The sequence below is a fragment of the Macaca mulatta genome, chromosome 2 (assembly GCF_049350105.2).
Source record: "Macaca mulatta isolate MMU2019108-1 chromosome 2, T2T-MMU8v2.0, whole genome shotgun sequence".
Classification (NCBI taxonomy): Eukaryota; Metazoa; Chordata; class Mammalia; order Primates; family Cercopithecidae; genus Macaca; species Macaca mulatta.
Window position 1 is genome coordinate 15,467,841 of NC_133407.1, and position 18,214 is coordinate 15,486,054.

The 18,214-nt window shown below is 41.7% G+C and overlaps 1 protein-coding gene and 1 pseudogene across 2 annotated transcripts in view; one reads left to right on the plus strand and one right to left on the minus strand.

Moving 5' to 3' along the window:
* GLB1 (galactosidase beta 1) overlaps window positions 1–18,214 on the plus strand; it is a 110,295-nt gene that overhangs the window by 46,624 nt on the left and 45,457 nt on the right. For both annotated transcript variants that reach the window (XM_028843605.2, XM_077991360.1), the window contains exon 10: window positions 5,486–5,598. In XM_028843605.2, coding sequence (XP_028699438.2) covers window positions 5,486–5,598 — 113 coding nt within the window. The remainder of the gene's footprint in view (window positions 1–5,485; window positions 5,599–18,214) is intronic.
* On the minus strand, window positions 16,277–17,482 carry LOC709270 (protein SEC13 homolog pseudogene; annotated as a pseudogene).

Genomic DNA, 18,214 nt, shown 5'->3' on the forward strand with positions numbered 1-18,214 from the left:
ATCTGTAGAAACTTATGCTAGAATGTTTCAGTTGATTAATTTGGGGAGGGGTGTGCCCCCAGACAATTTTATTTTCTTTTTTTTGTTTATCCTCTCCTAAATTTTCTTTTTTTGTTTGTTTCGGAGACAGTCTCACTCTGTCGCCCAGGCTGGAGTGCAGTGACACAACCTCAACTCACTGCAGCCTCCACCTCCCAGGTTCAAGGGATCCTCCTGCCTCAGCCTCCGAGTAGCTGGGATTACAGGCACGCACCACCATGCCTGACTAATTTTTTGCATTTTAGTAGAGACGGGGTTTCACCATGTTGGCCAGACTGGTCTTGAACTCCTGACCTCAAGTGATCCTCCCACTTTGGCCTCCCAAAATGCTAGGATTACAGGTGTGAGCCACCGTGCCTGGCCCTAAATTTTCTAACATGTAAGGATTACCAATATAATTTTTAAAAATAATGTTTCTTACATTTTTTTTCTTTTTTTTTTTTTTTTTAGACAGAGTCTCACTCTGTCGCCCAGGCTGGAGTGCAGTGGCACAATCTCGGCTCACTGCAAGCTCTGCCTCCTGGGTTCACGCCATTCTCCCGCCTCAGCCTCTCTATTAGCTGGGACTACAGGCACCCACCACCATGCCCGGCTAATTTTTGTTTTTGTATTTTTAGTAGAGATGGGGTTTCACCGTGTTAGACAGGGTGGTCTCGATCTCCTGACCTCATGATTCACCTGCCTCGGCCTCCCAAAGTGCTGGGAATACAGACGTAAGCCACCACGCCTGAACAAAATAATTTTTAAGGGAAATAAATGTGAGCATTTAGAAGCCTTACTGTTTTAAACCAGGCTAGTTGGGCAGGCTTCAGTCACAGTCTATAACTATAGCTTATTTGTTCAAATATTCTACTGTGGTCTTTTTCTTTTAACATTTTATTTTGTTGAGGTATAATTTACAAACCATAAAATTTGCAGTTTTTAAGTATATGATGCAGTGGTATTTACTGTATTCACAAAGTAGTGTAACCATTACCATTATCTGATTCAGGAACATTTTATCACCCCAAAAAGAAACTCCATACCCATTAGCATTCATTCCATACTCTCCCTCCTCCCAGTCCCTGGAAATAATATACTTTCTGTCCCTGTTGGTTTGCCGATTCTGAGCATTTCGTATAAATGAACCATGTATATATACCTGTCTGACTTATTTCATTTAGCCCAATGTGTTCAACGTTCGTCCATGTTGTTGCATGTATCAGTGCTTCATTCCTTTTTATTGCTGAATAGTATTCCCTTGTGTGGATGTACAGTATTTTATTTATCCATTCATTGGTTGATGGACATTTGGGTTATTTCCACATTTTGGTTAGAGTGTTGCTTTGAACATTAATGTACAAGGATTTGTTTGAATTCCTGTTTCAGTTCCTTTGGGTGTATACCAAGAAGTGGAATGGCTGTGTCATATGGTAACTCTATGTTTCAAGTTTCGGGAACTGCCATAGTGTTTCCCAAAATGGCCACACCAGTTTACATTTCTATATTTTTTTTTGTATAGGAAAAATTATGACAAAATTTTTCTGCAATGTCTTTGATTTTTTTTTTGTCTTTTTGCAAAGACAAATGATGCTGTACTGGCTTTTCTCTAAGCTTCATTCCCTACCTGTCTCTGTATGTGTATTTTTCTCTCTGAATCATGGAGGATGCCCAGCTGTTGAGTTTTGAAGGCTTAGTTTGGGCCTAAATCTCTCAGGATCTGAAATTGGATACTGTCAGCTCTTAATGAAGTTTCTCCTTTGAACTGCTGTCTTTTTTGCAGGCTGAGATGGGCTAGGAGAAGACATTGCTTACAAGCATTATCAATTTTAATACTATTATTAGAGCCAAGAAATGAAGATATTGCAAAACTCAAATGTCACTGCATATAAGATAATAGCGTGCCCAAGGCCTGTCTGGGGTGCGTGATGAGGGGAAGGAGAGCATCAGGATAAATAGCTAATGCATGCAGGGCTTAATACCTAGGTGACCAGGCTGGGTGCGGTGGCTCACACCTGTAATCCCAGCAGTTTGGGAGGCTGAGGTGGGTGGATCACGAGGTCAGGAGTTTGAGACCAGCCTGGCCAACATGGTGAAACCCCATCTCTACTAAAGATACAAAAAATTACCCAGTTGTGGTGGCGCTCACCTGTAATCCCAGCTACTTGGGAGGCTGAGGCAGGAGAATCACTTGAAGCCGGGTGGCGGAGGTTACAGTGAACCAAGATCGTGCCATTGCACTCCAGCCTGGGTGACAGGGTGAGACTTTGTCTCAAAAAAAAAAAAAAAAAAAAAACCCTAGGTGACCAGTTGATAGGTGTGGCAAACCACCATGGCACACGTTTACCTATGTAACAAACCTGCACGTCCTGCACATATATCCCAGAACTTAAAATTAAATTAAATTTTAAAAAAAGAAAAGATAATAGTGTGCCAAGGTTGGTCATTGATATTTTAGATCATCCCAAATTGATATTTGTGTTTATCTTATGAGAACAGTTGAGACCTGGTGGGTACCTTTTTAATTCAGTAGATGGTGATTCCCCCTAGCTGCCATTGATAGGATCGAGACCAATCATCCAATCCAGGAAAAAAGACATCGTTTTTGGAGCTTTATGGTTCATGACACAAATTTTTTTAAATCTTACTGTTATACTTAAAATAACACATTCATCTTAGAAAAAAATTGGACATTATAGAAACTGTCAGAACATAGAAGTTGTCCTTAATCCTCTTCCCTGCCGCTCCCTCTGCCATAATCCATAGAATTCCTCTTTCTTCCTCTGTTGTCTTAGTTAGCCTGCATATTAGCTTCATCTTAATTAGAGATTATCAACACCACTTTACAGATAAGAATAACCGAATGCAAAAAAAAAGTCCACACGTTTTCTGTTCAGCTGACAAGGGGTGGAGCTTGGACTGGAATTCAGGTAGTGGTGAGCCAGAGTCACTGCCCTTTGGATCACCCTTTGCACCCTGGAGCCCCTGAACCAGCCCCCACACCCGCCCCGCTGTGTTCTGCCGAGCCTCTCTGAAGCTGCCTTTTTGCCCTGTCTCTTTGAGGAAGTAAGAGAAGGCCAATCTGTACTTAGCAGCTGTTCTTCAGGCCGGCTTCCCAGAGGTCAGCAGGGAGAGAAAACTATAGGGAGTGGGGAGCTCACTGCCCATCCCACCCACAGGAACATGCACCTGCCTGTGCAGGTATGTGTCTCCTTGACTGTGTGTGTCCAGAGCTGTGTGATGGCTGCCTACAGGGTCCAGGCGCTCCTGTACTTCTCACACAATGTGGAATGTTGGTGAATGCAAAGTCTCACCATTTCTTTCGCCTTCACACCTCACCCCTCTTAGGTGGCCAGAGGAGGCTTGAATCTGCACCATTTCTCTGTGATGCTGCCCTATGGTGGTCTAAAAACACCCAAAGTAAGATTCTGCCAGTAGAACTAGAACAAAGACTTAGTCTTCCAGTCCATCCTGAAACCCACTGGACAGCTTCCCAGCCTGGGCTCCCTCGGCCTGTAAAGTGTGCTTCTGGAGGTCATACTTTCCCAACTCAACCTGGCAACCCCCTCCATGCCGGGCTCTGGCTGAGGACTCAAGGGCAAGTGAGGCAGTCTCTGCCCCTCAGGTGCAAGCAGTGTAGTGTGGAGAGAGACATACAAGTAAGAAACACAGCGCAGCATGGGTGGCTACCACATTAGAAGCAGACGAGGGCCACGAAGAAGGTGAGTTCCTTGCAGCAGCGGATGTGGGTTTTTTTTTTTTCTTTGTGTCTCACAGGAAGGGATGTGTTTTAACCTATGCATCCCTTAAGGCAGGCAGACCTGTTGACTGTGAGTTGTCTCTGATTAATAAGAAATGGGAGAAATGGTATGACTAGATCAATTCAGTTGGTTGAGTGGTCCAGATCTTTCAAAGTTTAGATTCTGTGCAGAGAACTAATGAAAAGGTCTTTGGAGCTGACCTGCTTGATCTGATCCTCAGCCTTGCTCATCTGTCACCTCCACCATCAGTAGGTCACCCAAGGTGGCTCCATCATTGGTGAGCTGCATCCAAGGAATTTATTACTAATCCTAGGTAAACTATCATGTTTTGTGCCTCATTGTACAAATTAGGTTGGACAAAAGACTATTCCTAAAAATAACTTCACTCTCACACACGTGCATTGCAATATGCTGTCTGAAGTAGAGAAGGAAGGCACAAAGCCTTGCTGGTCTATGGATGGTAGTATCAGCATCACCTGGACGCCTGTTAGAAATGCAGTTTCAGGCCCCACTCTGGACCTGCTGAATCAGAATCTCTGGGATGGGGCTTAGGAATCTGTTTTAACAGGCTCTCCGTGTGACACTTAAGCACGGTAAGTTTTGGAAGTACCGCCCAATATTGCAGACAACCTCATACCTGTGAACATCATCCCTGACAAGGTTGGGATCCTCTGGTCTAGATACCGCCCCTTGCACAGTAATTGCAGGAGTATTCGTTTTTCTAGTCCTTTTGTGTACTCAGTATTGGCACAATCCTTTGGCCTTTGTTGTAGGTCAAGTTCCCAGGGAAACAGACTCCGAGATTACCTGGCAGAAAGCTTACTGAGTGTGCTCTCTGGAACAATGCCTGTAAGATAAAGAGGGAGAAGTGGGGCTTCACAAGTGGCCTCAACCAATCTCAGAGGGAGCTCTGCAGCTGGGATGACTGTTTGAGGCACATTGGTCAGTTGTTGGGTGTGGGTTATCCCTAAGGGTTGTAACCTTGGGTGAGGCAGCTTAGCAGAGGCCAGCACCCAGAGACGGACACATCTGAGAAATGTCAGCAGACAACAGCCCTAGCTGCTGGGAGAATGAGCAAGTGCCCTGGTTCTAAAGGGGGATCCAGGAGGTGCACCACAGCCCCATCGACAGTCTTCGATGCAACAGAGGCCCTTGGATTACGTTTGAACCTCTGTGGCTGATGTGGGTCTGCCGTCGTCTCCCTCTGTGTTTGGTTTAATAAGCCCTCGGTTTTCTGCCGATCCATGGCCTAGTCATCTGTGTCTTCACCACTGAGCTTTTCTCAGCCACAGCTTGAGGACATGAAGAAGTTCAGAGTTGACAGGATGAGCAGTCGGAGATGGGGGTCACATCATAAGCCCTGCCATTACTGGTTGTGAGGTGTTAGCAGATTTTTGTGGGGAGCTTCAGATTCCCTGCTGGTCCAGTGGGGGTGACACCTGTGAGAATCACAGCTGTGGGCTTCCGTAGAGAGTGGATGGAAAGCGCGCTTGGTAAACGCAAAGGTGCCTGGTAAGTGCTGCCTTTAGAAAGAAACTCCTTCCTCTAAACCTTGCATCCTGAGGGCCACATCTGTGTCTCCCAACAACTGGTTTTAGTGTGTCTTCTAGTTTTCTCTCTCCACAGTGCTGAGCTCATGGATCCCAAAGAACTTGTCCCAGAGCTGGGCCATCAGTAATAACTAATGGCACATTTTTGTCTTCTAGGGGCCAACTCACCCTATGCAGCCCAGCCCACCAGCTACGACTATGATGCCCCACTGAGTGAGGCCGGGGACCTCACTGAGAAGTATTTTGCTCTGCGAAACGTTATCCAGAAGGTGGGTGCTTTGTATGAGCTGTGGTGGGCTGATCTTGGACAGAGCCTCTCTTGAACTCACTGTGGCTCTGTGGACAACTTCCTGCCCGGAGCCCTCCTGTTTAAAAGGATGGATGAAGGGAGGCATCAGCTAGCCTTGGGTTTGCGTCTTGTACCCACGTGATTAAGAATGAGTCTATGAGCAAATCAGTCTGCTGATGATTAATTTGTAAAACTGGGATTACAGCATCTGGTTGTGTTGTAAAGATTGAAAAGAATGTATGTAAGCCATCTAGGACAGTTCCTGACACATACATGTCTAATAAGTGGTAGCTGTTAACTATTATTTATCTTACATGTAAGAAAATGTGTGTCTACTTAAAAAGCTGATGTACATAGGAAAACAAATCTTCAGACACTGTGAAGCATGGTGCAGATGTCAGCTGTCAGTGAAGCTTCATTTTTCTATATGGAGCAAGTGATTGCTGTTTCCTTCTGGACTGCACCTGAACTGCTTAGTCCTGCTAGCATTGTAACATTTTGAGGCACCTAATGCACCTAGGTGGGGTTTCCTGTCTCTGCTGTGGGTTAAAAGAAAAAACCCACAGTTTTTCTGCTCAGTCACCTGAGTTTTGAAGTTAAAAAACAAAGGTTTTCTGCCTATAAATGGTATGGGGTTTTTTTTGTTTAAGTATGATGTCGTCTTAATTTTAAGCATGTGTTAAAATGAATATTACACATTTTTTAAAGATAATATAATCTAGACTTACCACACTTATAATTTGTCCATTTCATCTAAATTTTCAGATGTATTGTTAAAATGTTGCTTATGCTATTCCTTTATTATGGGTTTAACCTCTACAGAATTTATAGTAATGTCTCCCAAGCTCTCTCATATGTTTGTTCTGTTTTGAAGCTTTTGGTTCCTGTCTTTATTATTTTCTTCCTTTATTTGAAGCTTAGCTTTTTAATGCAGCCTTACTTCTTTTCTAATATAAATATTTAAGGTTATAAATTTCCTTCAAGTACTACTGTGGCTTTATCTCATAAGTTTTGATGTGCAATCTGTTTCTTACTGTTTGCTTCTAAACATGTCTATTTTGATTTCTCTTTACCCTTGATATGTGCAGAAGCATATTTTTTAAATCACTAGAAATAAGTACTTTTCTGTTTTTTTTTATTTCTAGCCTCTTTGCATTCTGGTTAGAGAATATAATCTGTGTGATACCAATCCCTTGAAAGCTATTGAGCCTAGTCCTAGAGCCTGACATACACCAATATTAATGGTCAATGTGTGCATAAAAAGAAAGTATACTTTACAGTTGTTGACTATATTCTACATACACGTTCATCAGATTACGTTTATTAATGGTGCCATTGATATCTTTGATCTGCTTCCTAATTTTTTGTCAGATCAGTCTACTATTTATTAAGAGTTGTCCTCATGTATTTCCCCTTGTAGCTCTGCCAGTTCTGAGGTTATGTTATTAGGTGGGCAAACTGAGAATTAAATCCTTCAGTACTTAATAGTAAAGGGATTATATAACCCCCTATTTCTAATAAGGCTTTTTGCTTGGAACCTTTTTGTTTGTTTGTTTGTTTGTCTGTTATTCATTAACACCATTTACCTGCATACTTTTGCTTGGTATTTTTCTGAAATATCTTTCCCAATGCTTTAACTTCAACCTTTTTATATCCTTTGTTCTCTTTACATGTGTCTCTTACAAAAAAGATATAATTGAATTTTTAAAATATCAGTTTGAAATTTCTTGTCTTTTAACTGGTATATTTACGCATTCTCATTCATTGTACTCGATATACATAGATTAATTTCAATTATTTTATAATTTCTGTTTGTTTACCTTTTCAACTTTTTCTTTCCCTTTATTGCTTTCTTTTAGATTGAGGTTTTTTGTTTTGTTTGTTTGGTTTTTATTCCTCTTATTTCTTTCCCCCCTCTTCTACTTCGGAAGTTATTCACTCCATTCTAATTTTTTTTAGTGGTTGCCATTTAAGTGTGACATATATACCCCCAGAAAAAAACAACTCATAAGTACACAGCTCAGTGAATTCAGACAAAGGGAGCACAGCCCTGTAACCAACACACATTTCCCCAGAAGCCCCTCTCATACCTCTCTCTAGTCATTAACACACATACCCATCCCTGAGCTCACGGCTGGCCTTACCTCTATCGCCAGAGGTTCGTTTTGCTTGTTTTTAGGCAGCAAGTTCCTACAATATACACTCCTGTGTCTGGCTGTCTTGTAATAGTTTAAAATTAATCAATGTCTTTACTTTTTCCCTATTGCATCCCTTTTTAACTTACTGTAACTCCAATTACACCCCTCTTGATTTGTATGTTATTATTGTCATGTATTTTAATTCTCTGGGTTTAGTGTTCATGTATTTTAGTTCCCTCCTTAAAAAATGAAACCCATGGGGCATTACTATAATGGCTTCAGATAGTATTTCACTTGACCCACATAGTCCATTTATTTGCAAATGATTTAACAAGTATTTATCAAGTACTCTCCATGCTCCAGGTGCAGTTTTAGCTGCTTGGTGTATGTAGGCTTTCCTGAGAAGGTGGAGCTCGAACAGAAACTTTAAGGTGGTGAGAGGGCCATGTGGAATATCTCCACCAGGACAAGAGCATTCCAGGCAGAATTCAACCAGTGAGAACTTGGGAAGGTATATGGCATTTTTAGAGTCTAGCAAGGAGGCCAGTGTGGCTGGAACTCAGTAAATGAAGAGGTAAGAAGTAGGAAATGAGGTCAAGGAGATAGATGGGGAACTGATCACATGGGGCATTACAAGCCATCATAAGACTTTGGCTTTTACTCTGAATGAAATGGGAGTCCATTGAGGAGTTGAGCGAACCATTGTTTAAGCATTCCATTAAAGCAGAATGCGGCTGCTGTTTTGAGACTAGACCCTGGGAGGTGCGGCAAGGGTAGAGTAGGAAGACCAGTTAGAAGGCTTTTGCAGCCATCTCAGTGAGAGGTGATTGTGGCTTGTGAAGGTAGTAGGAACTAGGCAGTTTCAGAATATATTATGAAACTAGTGCTAATGTAATTTTCAGATGGGGAGTGTGAAAGAAAGGAGAGACAGGTGACTCTAAAGTGTTATAAATGGCAACTCGAAGGACGGAGTTACCGTTTATGTGGGGGAAGGTCAGGAGTTCAGTTTTGGCTGTGCAAAGTTAGACTTGTCTAGTATATGTCCTAGTGGAGATGTAGAGTGAGCAGTGGATATATGAATGCACAGTTTGAGACAAAGGTCTGGTACCTTTGTCCCAGGACCACACTTTCTTTATCTTTTGTTCCTTCTTGCAGCTCAGTCTTTCCATCTGAGGTCACACTTCTTCTGCCTGAAGCATATTCTTTAGAATTTCACTTAGTGAGCAAATTATAGTAATTCTTCTTTGTCTGAAAATTGTTTTTCACCCTCATTTTCAAAATGCAGTTTTTCTTTTCTTCTTCTTCTTCTTCTTTTTTTTTTTTTGTAAGGCAGGGTCTCACTCTGTCGCCCAGACTGAGTGCAGTGGTGAGATCTTGGCGCACTGCCCTCCTCTGCCTCCCAGCTTCAAGTGATTCTCATGCCTCAGCCTCCCAAGTAACTGGAATTACAGGTGTACATCATCACACCTGGCTAATTTTTATATTTTTAGTAGAGATGGGGTTTCACCATGTTGGCCAGGCTGGTCTTGAACTTCTGACCTCAGATGATCCACATGCCTCAGCCTCCCGAAGTGCTGGGATTACAGGTGTGAGCCACCATGCCCAGCCTCAAAATGTAGTTTTTCTAGACTGACAGTTTTCTCTCAGCATACTGACTTCGGGCCTCTATTGTTGCTGGTGAGAAGTCAGTTTGCTGTACTCTGTCACTCTTCTGAAGATAATCTGTCTTTCCTCTTGGACAGCTTCTGAGATTTTCTCTTTATATTTGATGCTGTATAGTTTCTGTGTGATGAATCTAAGTGTGACTTTCTTTTCGTTTATCTCACTTGGTAGTTTTGGAACTTGTGGCTTGGTATCTTTTTTCACTAGTCCTAAAAAGTTTACGCCATTATGTCTTCAAATATTTGTTTCTATTAGATAATTTGTCAGAGCTTCTGATTCTAGCCTCCACGGCTTATAATCTCTTTTTCTCTGTACGGCATTCTGATTATCTTCAAATATGTTCTTCAATTGTTGTTTTCTTTTTAGCAGCTATAAATTCTGAGATTAAAACCTTTCCATTGAGTTATGAAATTATATTTTTCATTCTATAAGTTCACATTGGCAGTTCGAATTTTACTCAGCCATTTTTAAATTCTCTTGCTTTTTCCTTATGTATACATGTTCTTCTTTTATTTCTTTAAACATACTAGAGATAGTTCTGTTATATATCTCTATTTGATCATTTCAGTATGCAGAGTCTTTCTGTGTCTCATTCTGCTTTTTGTTGTTTCTGTGAGCTTTTGCTTATGATGCCTTGTTTCTGTGTGTGTATTGTGATTTTGACTGAGCTTAATTTCTTGGAACTTTTTGTAGTTGTTGTTTTTGTTGTTCTTCTTCTTAGAGACAGGGTTTCACTCTGTCGCCCAGGCTGGAGTGCAGTGGTGCAATCAGGGCTCACTGCAACCTCAACCTCCCTGGCTCAAGTGATTCTCCTGCCACAGCCTCCTGAGGATCTGGAACTATAGGCATGTGCCACCATACCTAGCTTATTTATTTATTTATTTATTTATTTATTTATTGTAGAGCGAGGGTCTCACTATGTTGCCTAAGCTGGTATTGAACTCCTGGGCTCACTCGTGGAACTTTTATCATTTTTTTTTTTTTTTTTTTTTTTTGAGACGGAGTCTCGCTCTGTGGCCCAGGCTGGAGTGCAGTGGTGCAACCTCGGCTCACTCCAAGCTTCGCCTCCTGGGTTCATGCCATTCTCCTGCCTCAGCCTCCCGTGTACCTGGGACTACAGGCGCCGGCCACCACACCCGGCTAATTTCTTGTATTTTTAGTAGAGACGGGGTTTCACCATGTTAGCCAGGATGGTCTCGATCTCCTGAGCTCGTGATCCGCCCGTCTCGGCCTCCCAAAGTGCTGGGATTACAGGTGTGAGCCACCGCGCCCTGCCAGAACTTTTATCTTTAGGAATTATTTGAGATTTGGGGTGAACGTGGGTTCTTCCAGAGAGAATTAGCATTTGCTTCTGGCAGATACCAGGGAACATTACACCTTAAATTAAAATCTTAAATTGAGGGATTTTTTGTACTACAGAAGCAGTGTGAATTTTAGCTACAAATATATCTGAGGGCCAATTGTGAATATGAATTTTTGAAGCATATTTGTTTTCTCCTTACGTATTGCCATGTAACAAAGAACCCCTAAACCTAGTAATTCAACATAACAAATATTTATTATATTACAGTTTCGTAGGATGAAGGATCTAGGAATGGCTTAGATAGATGTTGTGTCTAAGCTACTCCTAGGGCTATTTTTTATTTCTATCAGTTTATACGGTTTTAAAAATCAGCATTTTCAAGATGCCATTCCATATTTGTATGTATGACCTCCATCATTTCTTTTGAAAAATCACCTGTCACTGGCTTTCCTTTGATGGTATAGGTCTTTTTTCTCCAGTGCTTTTAAGATTTCCTTTTCATCTTTGATTTTTAGGAATTTTCCTATGGTATGCCTATGCATAGTTTTCTTTATATACATCTTGTTTGAGGGTGTTTGAACTTCCTAAATGTATGGCATTACTTCTTTTGTAGATTTTAGAACATTCTTGGCTATTATCCAATGTTATGTTTACTTCATTCTCCCACTTTGCCTTTCAGAACACCAGTGGTATGTGTGTTAGACGTTTTTTCCTGTGTTCTGTGTACCTCTTAAGCGCTTCCATTGTTTCTATCCTTTCCCCCCAACATATTTTAGTTTAGATTTTATTCTGACCTATCTTCTAGTTTATTAATCCTCTTTTCAACTGAGTGAAACTCATATTACAGACTCAATTTCAGTGATTGCATTTTTCAGTTCTAAAGTTTCCATTAGATTTTAAAGATTGTTTCCGGTTCTCTGCTGAGATTCCTCATCTTGTTTTGTTGTATGTTTATCAGCATTATTTTAAGCTATTTTCAGATTACAGTACAATAACATGAAGTCTTATGGGTCTGTTTCAATGGTTTTTTTTTTTTTTTTGAGACAGAGTCTTGCTCTGTCGCCCAGGCTGGAGTGCAGTGGCACAATCTCAGCTCACTGCAACCTCTGCCTCCCGAGTTTAAGTGATTCTCCTGCCTCAGCCTCCTGAGTAGCTGGGATTACAGGCATGCACCACCATGCCTGGCTAATTTTTGTATATTTTTAGTAGAGATGGGGTTTCACCATGTTGGTCAGGCTGGTCTCAAACTCCTGACCTCATGATCTGCCCACTTCAGCCTCCCAAAGTGCTGGGCTTAGAGGCGTGAGCCACCACTCCCAGCCTTGGCTTTTTTTTCTACTCATTTTTGATCAGATAGTGTTGTCTCCTATATGTTGGGTTTTTTCTCATCCAGAAGTCAATAAAACAAAAAAGAAAGAGATAATTTGGGTTATATATGTTTTTTCTTCCAAAAGAGATTTACTTTTACTTCTACCAGGCAGTTAGAGTAGAGAGAGACCATCTTCATGCAATCAGGAGTTAAGCTAATTTGAAAGTGGGCTTCTGTCTTCTTGAGGGTTGGTCTGCTTGTGGTTCACTTTCTTAGGGGTCTCAACTGAGAACTTGAAGTCTTTACCAGGGTTCCTTCTCCATTATGATCTCTGAAGTCCCATTTTTATCTTCTCAGCCCTAGAAGACTCCCAGAAGTTGTGTTTGGCTTCTAGCCTCTCAGTTGGCCTTTGTGAATTGGCAAATACCTTGATGGGAAAACTAGTACAAATATCAGACTTGCATCATGGCATTTTCCATTTTTTTGGAATTGTAACCACTTAATTCCTTTCTACTTTGGTAGCTTTCTGATACCTTCAAACAGATATTTTAAAACATCTTGTACAATTGTTCCAGATGTTTTCCACAGGAAGATTTGTCAACAAAAACGTAGTTTCAGAGATTTATTTACTCCCTAAGAGATTCTCCAGAATTTGCTATCCACAAAGGTGTTAACCTTCAGAGCACAGGGACAACCTTTCACAAATGATTTTTCTGAGATCTGTGGATCATCCACTTAATCATTATACAAACATTCAGCACCAGTCTTGCAGATGCTGTGTTAAATGCTAGAGAGGTGAGCAGTAAGTCTACCATGGTCCTCTGTTGGAGGGGCTCCCAGAAGAGATCAATCAGAATTTTTTTCTTTAAGCATCCCTCTTACTCCAGAGTTTCTCCAGATAGACTGAAATCACCTTTAAGCAAGTTTTAAAGATATGGCAGATATGTAATTTCTGCCATATCTTTGGCAGATATGGCAGATATGTAAAAACCAGTCTGGCTTTTTTTTTTTTTTTTTTTTTGAGGAGTCACCCAGTATTGTGTGAGAGGTAGAGTCACAGATTGGAGAAGCTTTGGAGAGGGACAGAACAAAACTTGAGTGTTGACTCCAGTACTTAGTGGGCAAGGTACCCTCTTTCCACATCTGTGCAATATGGTTAGCACGTCTTCTCAGAGAAGAATACATAGCAGTTATTTTTAATACTGTTTTTCTTCACTTATGTCGTTGTAAAATTTCAAACTAGAGTTAAATATTCCTCTGGAAAGTCATGCCCACTTATGCTCAAAGCCTCTGTGGACAGTTCCCTTTAGTAGCTGCAGTAATCACTATTGCTCAATTGCTCCCGAGAAAATCAAGGAGGAAGTAATACTCGGCCATTCTACTAGTTTTTATGTGGTGTCCAGACCCAAAGGGTATCTTGTTACAGAGAGTGTGACATGAGCACTGTAGTTTTTTCTAGATAAGAGTTACTGTTCCATGTTTACTTTGGGTGTCTTCTATCAGCCAGGACTACTGATTTACTTGATTTGATTATAACGCCTGTGGACTTATTTCTTTTATAGACTATTGCTTCATTTCACAATCCACTTCAGGTTTATTTATTTTCTCAACAGATTTGTTGAGGTATAATTCACATACATTTCTCCCATTCGAAGTACACCATTCATTGTTTTTTGGTATATTATTAATTTTTTAGGCCAGGCGTGGTGGCTCATGCCTGTAATCCCAGCACTTTGGGAGGCTGAGGCAGGCAGATCACCTAAGGTCGGGAGTTCAAGACCAGCCTGACCAACATGGTGAAATCCCGTCTCCACTAAAAATACAAAAATTAGCCTGGCATGGTGGTGCACGCCCGTAATCCCAGCTACTCGGGAGACTGAGGCAGGAGAAGCGCTTGAACCTGGGAGTCAGAGGTTGCAGTGACCTGAGATCACACCACTGCACTCCAGCCTGGGCAACAGAGCGAGACTCTGTCTCAAAAAAAAATAAAAATTAAAATTAAAAAAATTAAATTTTGGTAAAATATATTTAAAACAAAATTTGCCGTTTTAACCATATTTAAATGTAAATTCAGTGCCATTAGTTATATTCACAATGTTATGCAGCCAACACCATTATCTATTTTCAAAACTTTTTCTTCCTTCCAGACAGAAACTCTGTAACTATGAAGCAATAGCTCCCCAGTCACCCTCTCCTCAGCTTCTAGTAGCTCCTAGCCTATTTTCTGTCTCTGTGAATTTGCCTATTCTAGATATTTCATATAAGTGGCGTCATAAAATATTGGTCCTTTTGTGTCTGGCTTAATTCACTTAGCACAGTGTTTTCAAGGTTCATGTTGTAATGTGTCAGAATTTCATTCCTTTTTATGGCTTCATATTCCACTGTATGCATAGATGTATTTTTAATTATTCATTTTGTTCATCTGGTGACGACCATTTTGGTTGTTTCCATCTTTTGGCTATTTGAATAATGCTGCCCTGAACATCAGAATACGAGAATCATTATGAATAAGTCTCTGCTTGTCATTCCTCTAGGGACATACCTAGAAGTGAAGTTGCTGGTAGGCTTATTTTTAGAATTATTTTCTTTCTGAAATAGTGAACTTTCCTAATGTGGAAAAAATCAAATCAAGTTTTACAACACTTATTTACATATGCTTTATTGTGTAAAATATCACTTTACATTTGGCCTCATCATAACAGCACATTTTTATTCTCTCATACTTCTAGCTACTTCTTCCTGCCATCCCCTATCCCTGAAACTCCACACACTTTTCTTGACCTTCCCTTGCTCTTCTGATCGATGGTGGATAGTCTTACACTATCACCCTCAATCCGTCTGTATGCGGCTGTTTAAGAGGCCCTGCTCTATGAACCACTGCTGGGACCATTCTGACTGTCCCACTCTGGAACCAGAGCCAGGCAGAAGAATTTTAAACTTTAGTATTGACTGGCTGGGAAGGGATCTTACTTCCAGTCTGATTTGGATCTTTCATGATCTCTAGTTCTCTTTATGCCCTTTGTCATTTCTTCTTCTCACTGTCTAGTATAAACCATCACCCTTACACTTTATCCTAATGTGCAGGAGACACTGTCTCCTACTTCACCAAGAAAATAAATGCTATCGAATACACCAAATTAAGGAGCTTGAATTATAGGTAATGGTGCCTTTGAATTAGTTTAAAGAAGAAAATGATGTAATCGGCTATGCATTTCAAAATGACTATTGGATGAGGCAACAAAAAGGAATGTGTAGTTAGAATGAATCAAGAAATCATTACAAATTCCAAGTGTCTTCGTCAGTTTGAGCTGCAATAACAAAGTACCACAGACTGGGTGGTACTTATTTCTCATGGTTCTGGAGGGTGAAATGCCAGCATGGTTAGGTTCTGGTGAGGGCCCTCTTCCACACCGCAGAGCACTGACTTCTAAATGGATCCTTAATTATAAAAAGGGGGCCAAAGAGCTCTCTGGGATCTCATTTAAGGTACTAATCCCATCTCAAAGTCCCTACCACATAATACCATCACCTTAAGAGTTAGAATTTCAACATATGAGTTGTGGGAGGACACAAATGTTCAGTCCATAACAAAAAGATTAAATGATTAAAATAATCACAAATATCACTTTTTTTTTTTTTTTTTTTTTTTTCTTGAGACAGTGTCTTGTTCTGTTGCCCAGGCTGGAGTGCAGTGGTGCAATCATAGCTCACTGCAGCTTCAAACCCCTGGACTCAAGCGGTCCTCCTGCCTCAGCCTCCTGAGCAGCTAGGGCTACAGGTGTGCACCACCACACCTGACTTTTTAAAAATTTTTTTGTAGCAACGGAGTCTCCCTATGTTGCCTGGGCTGCTCTCGAACTCCTGACCTCAAACAATCCTCCTGCCTTGGCCTCCCAGAGTGCTGGCATTACAGGCATGGGCAATTGTGTCCAGCCTACAACTTTTTTTTAAAAACATCATTTGGTTTTATTAACTGCTTGAAACCTCTACCATTCTTCATTCCTTACCTTTTGTTTTTTTTAATAAGCAATATGTCTTTATTTAGTGACTTTGGAAGCAAAACCTCCCAAATAATGCCTGAACCCAAAGTTACATAAAAATGGCTTAAAATATTTTAAAATAATAGATTTGAACATCATTTGTAGTTTCTGCCGCATAACATGAATGCTTTGAGCTGGACAGTAGATTACAAACCATCTCTGATCATGTTTAGACAGATTAGATGATCAATCTGTGGTTGCATTTGTAACTACCCCTAGGAAAAGAATCTCGTTGGAGTTGGGAGCTCTTCACAGTTGCTCAGTCAGTTGGCTCAGGATGGGGCAGTCCTGGAGCTGGCAGGTGGGAGGCTCCACCTGTCTTGCCACTGCTCGTTCTGCTGGCCCTCTATGACTGAAGCTGACACAGAGCCCTGGCCCTTGTTGACATCATTGATACACACCCACTGCCCGTCAACCGACTGCTTCCACAGGGTCACCTTATTGTCTCCACCAGAGATGGCCAAATGTTGGCTGTGATGGACCTGCCCACATGCCACATGACATCATTGAACTTGTGCAGCAATATGGGAGGCCATATATTCCCAAGGCATCATCACAGGTCCAAATGAACACACAACCATCCCGGGAGCAGCTGGCCACGGTGCTGGTGGGCAGGCTGATGGAGGGGGCCCAGGCCACATCTCAAACCCAGTCACTGTGTGCTTCCAGCTTCTGCTCCTCCTTCCACTGGCCATCCTTGAAGAGGTTGTCACCGCTACCCGATGCAAACTTCTTGACATAATTGGGTTTCTGCCTGGACAGCTGGTCTGTGAGGCTTCCAGGTACAACAGCAGGGGCCCAGCTGACAGCATTGCAGCCAATGGTGTGAGCGTTGTTGATATTCTTCACTTCCCATTGGCCTTCCCCTGTATAAGTCAGCAGGAAGATGGCCCCATCTGAACTCCCACAGGCCAGGATTAGGCAGTAGTCATGGGGGGCCCAGCACAGAGTTCACTGAGGAGTCATATCCTGAGGGGTCGTGGGTCTTCTCCCAGGTGCCATTTTCCTCTTTCCAGATAATGACTTTCCAATCGTAGGAGCACAATGCCAGGATATTGCCATATGTGGGGTGAGCCCAGGCCACATGCCACAAGGACTCTCATGACTTCTGAGGTTGGCAATGAGGATCTGCCCTCCATTGTGCACTTTGAAGATTTTGACGGATTTTTCTGACGAGCAGGTTGCTCAGGTGGGTGCCATAGTAGTCCATCTGGGCATCATGAATCATGTCCTTATGGGAGGTATCCACAGTGTTAATTACTGACACCATGATTGCAGCGTGGCTGCTCTAGGGACGTGGCAGCTCCTGGTGGTGCCTCCCCATTCCTTACCACCTTTTTTTTTTGAGACAGTCTCACTCTCTCGCCCAGGCTGGAGTGCAGTGGCACAGTCTTGGCTCACTGCAACCTCTGCCGCCCAGGTTCAAGCGATTCTCCTGCCTAGCCTCCCAAGTAACTGGGATTACAGGTGCGTGCCACCATACCTAGCTAATTTTGTATTTTTAGTAGAGACAGGGTTTCACCATGTTGACCAGGCTGGTCTCGAACTCTTGACCTCAAGTGATCCGCCTGCCTGGCCTCCCAAAGTGTTGGAATTACAGGCGTGAGCCACCCCACCTGGCCTCTTATCACCTTTTTTTAGCAACAGTGTTTGCCTCTTCACATGGCAACAGTGTTTGTAATCTTTTCCTCTGGAGAGAATAGGAATCTTTCTTTTTAGCCTGGCTGATTGAAATTTGTTTAGTATTGATAGTTTAGAAAAACAAAAAAGCTTCACATTTTGTTACTGATAATATTGTATAAATGTTTAAGATTGTAATCAAAATTGGGGAACTATCTCTCCAGTTCATTCATATATGAGCTGTAATTTTTGGAAGAAATTTTCACAGACAGGTTCTGACCCCATACAGTTCAAACCTTGCTTCTCCACAACCCATGTACTTCCGGGGCTGGGTGCCTTCAGGCATGATTATATCGCACTACGATGCTAAGTGAGTCAGCACATTGAGTGGAGGGATGATCTATTAATCATAACTTACCTACTCATGGAAGTAACCAGGAATCATATCAATATATCCTACTGTACCCATGTAAAGTAAATCCCTACTTTAACTGTTTTTTAGTTGGGTCGCCAAAATGCCTATA